This window comes from Arabidopsis lyrata (genome assembly GCF_000004255.2).
Source record: "Arabidopsis lyrata subsp. lyrata unplaced genomic scaffold ARALYscaffold_6, whole genome shotgun sequence".
Classification (NCBI taxonomy): Eukaryota; Viridiplantae; Streptophyta; class Magnoliopsida; order Brassicales; family Brassicaceae; genus Arabidopsis; species Arabidopsis lyrata.
Window position 1 is genome coordinate 14,271,859 of NW_003302550.1, and position 10,064 is coordinate 14,281,922.

Below are 10,064 nucleotides of genomic sequence, written 5' to 3' on the forward strand. Positions count from 1 at the left end.
TTTGCATCGAAGCAACCAGGATCATTGATGGAGACAACATTAACTTTGAATCGGCTATTGATAATAGGTTTTTTCAGATCAATTATCCTAAAGCACTATCATGTCGTTGTAGTACTATAGTGTCAATCCACTTTAGGTGTGATGCAAACAAATGAGATATGATCAGAAATCACTAAGTCAAGCCAAACAGAATTTGGTTGTTTTTCTAACAGTCATAGTGATTGATGCAGAAAGTAGTAAAAGGCAATAACGGAATCTAACTATGCAGGCAATAAGAACCGACTGTTAAAGTCAATAACCGCTCTAAACGGCCAATCCCTTGGGATAGAGATGATTATCACTGGAATTAGTGGATCAAGCATTCCATCGAACACCTTATGGGTGCGGGAATGCTTTGGATCGAATTCCAGTTGATCAGACAGAATAAGCAGTAAACACAACTAATCCAGAAGGGATTCAATAAATTTACACTTAACCATCAGAATCGACTAAGGGTCTCACAACTACTCTATCCCATCTTTAGAAATTCTAGTCACTACTCAGACAACATGGTCAAAGACATAGAAACGATTGATGATTGCAAAACTTGAAAGATTAAAGGAAAATGAAACAGAAATGAACAAAGGAATGAAAGCCAAATCTTAATAACTTAGAAGAATCGAAAATACAAAGTTGCAGAAACAAAAGCAACTACCATAAACAAAGCAGTATTCAGAAATCGGTACTAGGTCTCGTGTATCAGGTCTGTCTCAGGGGAAACCCTTATAGACTTATTTATAACAACAACGACAAAGATAAGAAAGTGGGCTTCGAGTCCACTTAACATGCCCACGGACGATGTGATCTAGTATATGGGCTCAAAGTGGGCTTCATGGTCGAGCGTGAATCGAAGCCGCGATCAAGTGGTTCCTTCTCTCCTCTTCTCTTTCCTATACTCAGGTTGTCTGGTTGAGTGCGGATTGATCAGAGGGTCGAGGTGGTGATCGAGTAGGTTGGTTGATGACATGATCTGGACTGCTTCTTCTCTCCTGTTGATCGAGTATATGGGTAGACTGTCAGGATGGACTGCCTTCTCTTCTTTGTGATCGAGTAGAACTGTGAACTGTCAGGATGGACTGCTCCTCTTCCTCTGTGATCGAGTATAACAGTCTGGATGGACTGCTCCTCTTCCTCAGCGATCGAGTATAACAGTCTGGATGGACTACTGAGCTGACTTTTTCCCTCTCTGCTACTAGTGATCGAGTAGATTGGTCGAAATGTGACTTTCAGCTCTATTTTTCCTCTTTTTGAACACCAATAGCTCCAAAGCACCTGAAACAACTCTAGAATGCAAAATGCATGCAAGACTAACGCTAGACACACCTAAACATGCAAAGGTTACAAAACGATGATAAATGCTATGAAAGATGAACGAAATTAAACTAGACTCAAAATGGTGATAAATGGATGTGTAAAACATGCAAATTATAGACATATCAACTCCCCCAAACTTAGTCTTTGTTTGCCCTCAAGCAAACAAGTAAACACAAGATGAAGGAGAGGTTTGAAGGTGGGGATTTAGAACCAAAGCATCAGATAAAACAGATAAAATCAAGGTCCAAGTTGGTAGTTCTAGGATGCGATATGATCGAACTCTACTCAAAAACGTTAGCCATGCCTTGTTATGATTCAATCCGACTATTATACTCGACCTACACATGCTTTCAAATCGACCAATCCCTTTAACATTCATTAGTTTCGGAACGTGAATCAAGCAATGCACCATCAATGAACTCATTTGGCTAAGGTGAAGGTTAGGAGACAAAGCCAGTCCCTTTAAGGTGGTTCAAGTTTAGTAACATGGGACTCTCAAAAGAAATGGACTGAGCTTTAGGAGAATGCTAAAGGTAAGAGCCAACCTATGCATACAAGAATAGTATCTCATCTACCCAAAAACATAATCCGTGTATACACCAGCAGATGGTACTACCCTCAAGCCCAGAAGATGATCTTAGTTCTACCCTTTGCACTCAAGGCATTTTTCTCATTCCTATCTTAGATCAAGTCACTCTTTCTTTTTCTCTGACTCTGTTCTAGGGAGAAGTTTTCTTTTACTTTGATGGACCTAGTGGATTTTGGCTTTCTTTGACAATTATGGCTCTTGTTATCTTCTTATGATAAAGACTTTTCTAGACTTTTGCTTTCTTTTTTTACAGAGCCTATTCATTCGACTTTTAGTTCCCCAAAATCCATTAGTAGACTAACTTATTTCTCAACTTCCTTCCCCTAAAAACATCAACCTTTTCCTTCTTTTTCTCATATACTCGATCCCCACCCAAAAATAGACTCCCACCTAGTCCTATCTAGTCAAGAAAACATGGACTAGAACTACATGAGACACTACTCTTGTCAGCTCAAACCTAACACTTTCTACCAAGCTCAATCCTGAAATAGGCCTCACACTCACACACGAGATATAACATAGCTTAAAAGAAAGGTTTGGTTAAGGGCTAGGGAAACTGCTCCTATGGTGGAAGTAGCTACTTGGGTTAGCAAGGCTGGGGAAAAGTTGAAAGAAAACCCAAGTATGTATATGGTATCCATGAGTTCAAATTTGATGCTAAGACATGATAATTGTAAACAGATTCAGGTTCAAATTGATAGGGAATGGTATCAAATCATGACAGTGTGATCGAGTAGAGCATTCAAGACATGGTGCAGTTTTACTTCAATTTCATTGACTATGCATCAGACAACTAGCAACGAGGGCATTGAGTCTATCTAGTGAACCAACATGCTTACAAGGCTATCTCATCATAATCCCCTATGCATATGCAACAATCCTATATGAAACATCATAGACTCAATCCTAAATGAAAATGCAACTACATGAACACTCTGTTTTTGTGGGATAAATTTTCTAAAAATTTTCAAATTTTTATGGTTTTTCTATGCCTTAGATGAATGCAGACTCAAGAGTATGTACAATGCAAAAATTTTAAGATAAGAACAAAATAGACACATCAGTTCACAAACACTTCCTGAGCCCTCCCCCAAACTTAAATCACACAGTCCTCTGTGTGACCAAATTTGGAAGAGAGTACTCAGGACAAAAACATCACAGAAACAAAACAGGAGATGGTAATGTACAGTGTTGAAGTGAGGTGCTTACCTTAATGGAAGAAGGAGCGGATGTGATCATCAATGCCCGCCTGCGATTCCTGCCAAGCCATTGAAGAATCTCCTTTACCTGTCTCGGTTCCAACTCCGCGTGGATACTCGACCTCTTCTCCTCTGTTGCGGCCAGCACCGCGGTCGAGTGATCTCTTTTGTGGTCAAGTATACTGATGCTCATTCAGAGCCAGAATTCACTTCACTCAGCTCTTCACACTTATCCCCTGAAAACACTACCAAAATGCATTAAAAACAACAAGGAAAAATAAAAATATGTATAAGATAGACGTGGGACTTCCTCCCAAGTGAGCTTGTTTTAAGTCTCTAGCCTGACTCCTCACACTTATTAGGCATTTAGAGGCTCCTCCAAAGGAACAGAAGTTCCTTCTGGAATGACTTGATCTGCCATGTATTTCTTGAGCCTCTGGCCATTGACTGTAAAATCTCTATTCTTTCCAGCTAGAGTGATAGCACCATAAGGTCGGACTTCAGTAACACAGAAAGGACCAGACCATCTAGACTTGAGCTTGCCTAGAAAGAGCCTCAGGCGGGAATTGAACAGCAACACTTGATCACCAACCTTAAAATCCTTTGAGATTATCTTCTTGTCATGGAAAGACTTAGTTCTCTCCTTGTAGATTCTGGAGCTCTCATAAGCTTCTAAGAGAATCTCATTGAGATCATTCAGTTGGATCAACTGCTTCTCCTCAGCGGTTTTAATGTCGAAGTTCAGGAGTTTAACTGCCCACCTAGATTTATACTCCAGCTCAACAGGTAGGTGACATGATTTTACATAGAGAAGGTTGAAAGGAGTTGTGCTGATAGGGGTCGTGAAAGCTGTTCTGTAAGTCCATAGCACGTCATCGAGCTTTGCAGACCAATCTTTCCTTGTAATCCCAACAGTCTTTTCTAGAATTGCTTTTATCTCCCTGTTGGAGATTTCCACCTGCCCGCTTGTCTGTGGATGATAAGGAGTGGCTACCTTGTGCTTTACTCCATGCTTCTTCAGAAGGTTCTCAAAAACCTTGTTGATAAAATGTTTCCCCCCCGTCACTGATTACAACCCTGTGAACCCCAAATCTCGGGAAGATAATGGCCTTGAACAGCTTCAACACAACTCTTGCATCATTGGTGGGACTAGCTATGGCTTCGACCCTTTTTGATACATAGTCCACTGCGACCAGTATGTACTTGTTTCCGTATGAAGAAGGAAACAGACCCATAAAATCTATTCCCCATACATCAAAAATCTCAACTTCCAAGATCGGATTCTGAGGCATCTCATTTCTTCTGCTGATGTTTCCCTTCCTTTGACATGAATCACATTTCAAGACAAAATCTTGAGCGTCTTTGAACATTGTTGGCCACCAAAAACCTGCTCGAAGGACTTTTGATATTGTCTTGAATGTTGCGAAGTGGCCACCATAGGCAGAGCCATGACAATGCAGCAGGATACCTTCAGTTTCATCTTCTGAGACGCATCGCCTGTAGATCTTATCTTTGTAGAGAGTGTAGAGATAAGGCTCATCCCAGTAGAAATGGTTAATATCTTTAAAGAACTTCTTCTTCTCATAGCTCGACATATTTGGAGGCTCTTCACCACTCACCAAGTAGTTGACGTGATCAGCATACCACAGAAGCTTATCTTCTATTGCACATGCTTGATCGAGTGATTTCAGAATTTGAGCGCTCTCGTTCAGCTATTTGATTGCCATTAGCTGTTCTTCTGGCATAGAGTCATCAATAGGGACCTCGTCTTCAATTCTCATTCTAGACAGATGGTCAGCTACACTGTTTTCAATCCCCTTCTTATCTACTATCTCCATGTCAAACTCTTGGAGCAATAAGATCCATCTCAGCAGCCTAGGCTTGGTATCCTTCTTCGCATAGATATACCTCAGAGCGGCATGATCAGTGTAGACTGTCACCTTAGAACCTACCAGGTAGCTCCTAAATTTCTCGAATGCGAATACCACAGCCAACAGTTCCTTCTCAGTAGTTGCATACCTTACTTGTGCATCATCCATCGTTCTGCTCACGTAGTAGATCACATGCAGCTTCTTATCAATCCTCTGGCCCAAAACTGCCCCTACTGCATAATCTGAGGCATCACACATGATCTCAAACGGGTAGTCCTAGTTTGGAGCTTGGACTATGGGAGCAGTAACCAAAGCTTCCTTGATCAACTTAAAGGCTATCAAACATTCTTCATTAAATGTGAACTCGGTTTCCTTACACAACAATCTGGTGAGTGGTCTGGCCAGCTTGGAGAAATCCTTGATGAATCTTCTGTAAAATCCTGCATGCCCAAGAAAACTCCTGATGTCTTTGACAGTCTTTGGTGGCTGCAACTGCATCATCACATCAACCTTAGACTTATCAACTTCTATCCCTTTCTCTGAAATCTTGTGTCCCAAAACGATGCCTTCTCTAACCATGAAGTGGCATTTCTCCCAGTTCAGCACCAGGTTTGTGTCCTCACATCTCTTGAGTACCCTGCACAAGTTTAACAAACAGGAGGAGAAGGAAGAGCCATACAAGGAAAAATCATCAATGAACACCTCAACCGTCTTCTCTATCAAATCGGAGAAAATAGAAGTCATACACTGCTGAAAAGTAGCAGGTGCGTTGCAGAGCCCAAAAGGCATTCGCTTATAAGCAAAGGTCCTATAAGAACAGGTGAAGGTGGTTTTCTCTTGATCGTTTGGGTGGATAGGAATTTGAAAGAATTCGCTGTAACCATCTAGAAAACAATAGTAAGGGTGGTTTGCTAATCTCTCTAGAATTTGGTCAATAAAAGGTAATGGGAAGTGGTCTTTCCTATAGGCTGCATTAAGCTTCCTATAGTCGATACACATCCTATGTCCTGTTATGGTCCTAGTGGGTACCAATTCGTCTTTAATATTTTTAATGACTGTCATACCTCCCTTTTTGGGAACACAATTGTGGATGTAGGATTCACACTCGATTGTCTTTAAGTATTTTTGTGGAGAAAAACTCTAAAATCAACAAATGAAAATATGGAATTGAAAAGGGAAGTAACCAAGAAACTAAATAAAGCAAAAGAACTTGGAAAGAATAAAATAGTAAAAAGCCCGACAAAATTGTAAAAGAAAAAGTATGTTGTATTGCTTGATCGTAAGAGGAAAAAGTTGTTCTCTCCCCAAACACACGCGTTTGAGGTTGTTTTTATAGAGAAAACATGATCAATGCGGTCATTTACTGCTCATAATTGCATTGATCCGCATTAATCATGTAGGTTACAATTTGACCGAAACGGCTTGAATTTGAACTATCTTGGGCTTCGCGTGGATCTTCCGAACCCTTTCGTGTTGACTCCGAACTCCTGCGTCTTGACGCTGCCGCGAACCTCGAGCAATATTCTCCTCGCTTCGGTCTTCTTTTATGCGAACTATATGTTGAATAAGAGCGAACTCCGTACTGGTAAAGATCGAGCTCTTTAATAAACTGAATCGAACTTCCGACAGGTCGAGCTCGATTCTCGCAATGAAACATCTAGAAATCCAAGAGGATTATTATGTAATAATGACGTGGACAGATCGAAGTGGATCCTACCGAAGATGTGTGGGATCCGACCCCAACATTTAGCCCCCCAAGTCTTGCGAGCTGAGTGCTCTGCTTGGAAGACTTAAGTAAACTGTAATTAATGACTCGAGATCTTTAACATTCCGGAATTACTCCATGTTTTTCGCTATTACGCTGATCTCAGATAATCAGATGATTTGATTTCCCTGACAACCGTCATCATTAATTTCTTAATTTTATATTAATACTACGGGGAAAACTGTCCCACTTCCCAATATTCTCGAGGCGGTTTTCCGCTAAATAAGGTTAAATGGAATGACGGCTTTTACAGCAGCGTACTTTTACCCCTAAAGCTTTTACCAAACCAGAAAAAGAGAAACCTCTTAGTAAAAGATGTCTTCTCCAGCTATCTATGTTTCGGACAATGAAGATGACAGTCAAGGAATCCCTGTTCACAGAGGGGATGAAGTCTTCACCCAAAGGGGAGACAAATTTGGTCCGCATTTCAGATCTCAGTCGACCTCTGCTTCCCTTGGCGCTCTTCGCCGCCTTTGTAACATCCCCCAGGAAATTGAATTCTCTCTTCCTAGACCCAACGAGTCTCCGGAAGTGGTGCGAGAGGGTTACTGTTGTGCGTACGAAGTCTATTTCAAATGTTGTGGTTTGTTTTTTCCCGTACCGGAAGTTCTTATTTTATACCTCCTCCACCTAGGGATTGCCTTTCCTCAAATGGCTCCCAACTTTCTTCGATACGTTCTGAGCATCCTGACTGTTTCGGCAGAAGCAGGGTTTTCCCTCTCTACTAGCGAACTCTTAGGGCTATTTCGAGCCCGCGAATCCGCAGCAGCGGGTATTTTTTCTATAAACCCTAACCTTGACCGTAACCTGATCGACAGAATGCCCTCGAATGATGGGCCTTGGAGGAAATACTGGTTCTTTTTCCGAGTCAATCCCCATTCCGTTCAAGGTCTTTCCAGTCTTCTTCTTGCCAATTGGTCGGCTAAACTTGGTTTAAAATCCAACCTTTACTAATTTCCACTGTATTATGTTAAAGTGATAGAATTCTTAACCCAGTACTTTGTTTCAGGGAACCAGACGATCCCCCGCCCAACCGTTGACTTCTTGTCCTTCTTTCGAATCGTTTCCGAGGGTGAAACAAATTGGAATTCCTTCACCCTTCAACGCATTCATAAAGCGGGGCTCGCCATTAAAGATGGTCTGACTCATCCCCTCGATCTTCCTCCCGAGGAGAAAGACGTCTCGAGCCTGAATGCTCGAGATAAAAGAAAGATGTAGGCTGAAGTCAAGGCTCTTAAGGATCAGCTATCCGAAATTGGAAAAAAGAAACGGATAGCTGCAATCTCCAGGGTTGGTAACTTCCACAGGAAGACCCTTTTGGTTGATGACAGTTCGTTAGAAGCAGCCCTGTCAGCCGCGGTGGATACTCATGGAGCCGAGATCCTTAACGACCCTCCAGTTGCCACCGCAATTTGCCCTCCCGAACCAGGGTGTGAGGGAGAAATAACCTCCTCTCCTCGTACAAAGAGGAAGGCTCCTGATTCCGATAATCCATCAAACGAGAGACTTAAAACCGTGAGATTAAGTTCTCCACCACGAGTCTCTAGCCCTCTACGTTCTGTTTATCCTTCTTCAGAACCTTTTAACTCCGAGCTCTCTCTTCCGGGAGACAGAGTAATTTCAGAGGAAATAGATGAGCCGAGACCGGAGGCTCCCCTATCTCAAGGATTGAGTGTTAGGACTCAAAATCCTTTACCTACTTCGATTTCAGGTAAGTTTTTACTTAGAAAGCGAGCATTAGCAAAAATTGCTGCAGATTGCATTTATTTTATTAATCTGCTATTCTCCTCTGCTTCGCAGGCGGAGAAGAGATTGGAGACATCTTCCGAAGTTTCCAAACCAGGGAAGGGGCGTCCCTTCCTCCTTTTTCGGTTTGGAGGCCGGAAATCTGTCAGATGTTCGCCAATCGAGCTTGCTACCTATCCCAGGTTCGGATCTTTTAGATTATGATAACTTCCCTTCCTTAGGTAAAAGCTTCTCGTCTAAACGACACGTTGTTTTGTTTTTTTTTTTACTCCGAAGGCGTTTATGGAGACTAATGGAATGATCTTCCATTATGAGAACCTTCTTCATCAAGAGAAGAGAGAGACCACAAAGGCTAAGAAGGAGGTTGACGACTTCAGATTAGCCAACCAATCCGAGCGACTTAAGCGGGAAAAAGCACTCGAGTTATCTGTTGAAAATATGAAGAAGACTCTGGCAGCTAACGAGCAACGCATTAGAATTGCGAATGCTGAAAGAGATTCTGCAAGGGCTAATACTCTTCGCTTGGAGGCTGAGCTAGAGGAGAATACGGCTTTGTTCGAAGAAGCAAATCAAGAGATCGAGCTTTTAACTAGGAACAGGGATCGCAATATCGCTGAGGCCGAACATAATGCTCGAGAAGAGATGAGGGGATTCGGTAGGCAACTTATTCAATCTGTCATGAAGTTCATCAAGGACGAAGAGGTCTGGACTAAACTTCTAACAGATCGAGCCGAACTGAAGAGCAATCTAGACCTGATTAAGGAACTAGAGGCTGGGAGAGTTTCGTTTGAGAACGAGAGGAGCGAAGTTGCTGCCGAACTCGCTATGGTTGAGTCCGAGCTATCCTCGGCTTCCCGTCCTACTCTCGATTTGAAACAATTTTCTTTGGTATTTGGAGATTCCCCATCTCAATTTGAGGTAGGTGAAGGTTCTCGGCCACATGAGGGTTCTCTAGAGGAGTAGGAACGTTTTTTTTTTTTTAAGAATTGTTTTGTTGAGTCCATGAGGATTGTTCCGTTTGACGGAAATATTTGGTTCAACTAGTGTGACCGAACACAACCATGTACATGCTCTGGCATATGATTATTTTTTTTTTTTTTAGCAAAAACGTTTGGACACGATTCTAGGTTTGCAAGTCCTAGCCTGCCAAAGAGGTTTTATAAATTGTGAGAGATGAGCTGATTAAGCTCACTTGCCTTTTTTAAAGAAAAAATCTTAATAAGTATTTTTCCTCGGCCTCTCGAAGGCGAGGATGGAGCTCGGCTTAAGTTTTCTTTTTATATCGAGGGATAAGATTTATAATTCATGAGAATTTTGTCATAAATACGACCGGGCAATGATTTCGATCGTTGCCCATGATGGCTTCGGAATCGCTGGGCCGCGTTTTAATTGGATCTGAAGCCTGCTCCAACAGGCCAACAATATATAATTTTTTCTAGAAATCTGAACCCCTTTCTCCTTTAAAAGGGATTCCGAAAGATGACCATAGTTCATTATAAGAAAAAACTTGAAAAGATGCCGCTGTCTTCTTTCAGATCAAG

General features: G+C 41.8%; 1 protein-coding gene across 1 annotated transcript; it reads left to right on the forward strand.

Annotated features, from left to right (window-relative positions):
- The first annotated feature begins 7,092 nt into the window (after nt 1-7,092).
- LOC110227376 lies at nt 7,093-9,486 on the forward strand. Its single transcript, XM_021021462.1, has 5 exons — nt 7,093-7,549; nt 7,787-7,991; nt 8,085-8,488; nt 8,578-8,705; nt 8,800-9,486. Exons 1-5 carry the CDS (start codon nt 7,093-7,095, stop codon nt 9,484-9,486), a joined length of 1,881 nt encoding a protein of 626 aa, XP_020877121.1.
- Nucleotides 9,487-10,064: the final 578 nt, after the last annotated feature.

Excerpts from the sequence above, each read along its gene's own strand:
- LOC110227376 (XM_021021462.1), top strand. The coding sequence starts at position 7,093 with ATGTCTTCTCCAGCTATCTATGTTTCGGACAATGAAGATGACAGTCAA. Across the intron at positions 8,489-8,577 it reads TTTACCTACTTCGATTTCAG|GCGGAGAAGAGATTGGAGAC; the intron begins GTAAGTTTTTAC and ends TCTGCTTCGCAG. Across the intron at positions 8,706-8,799 it reads GAGCTTGCTACCTATCCCAG|GCGTTTATGGAGACTAATGG; the intron begins GTTCGGATCTTT and ends TTTACTCCGAAG.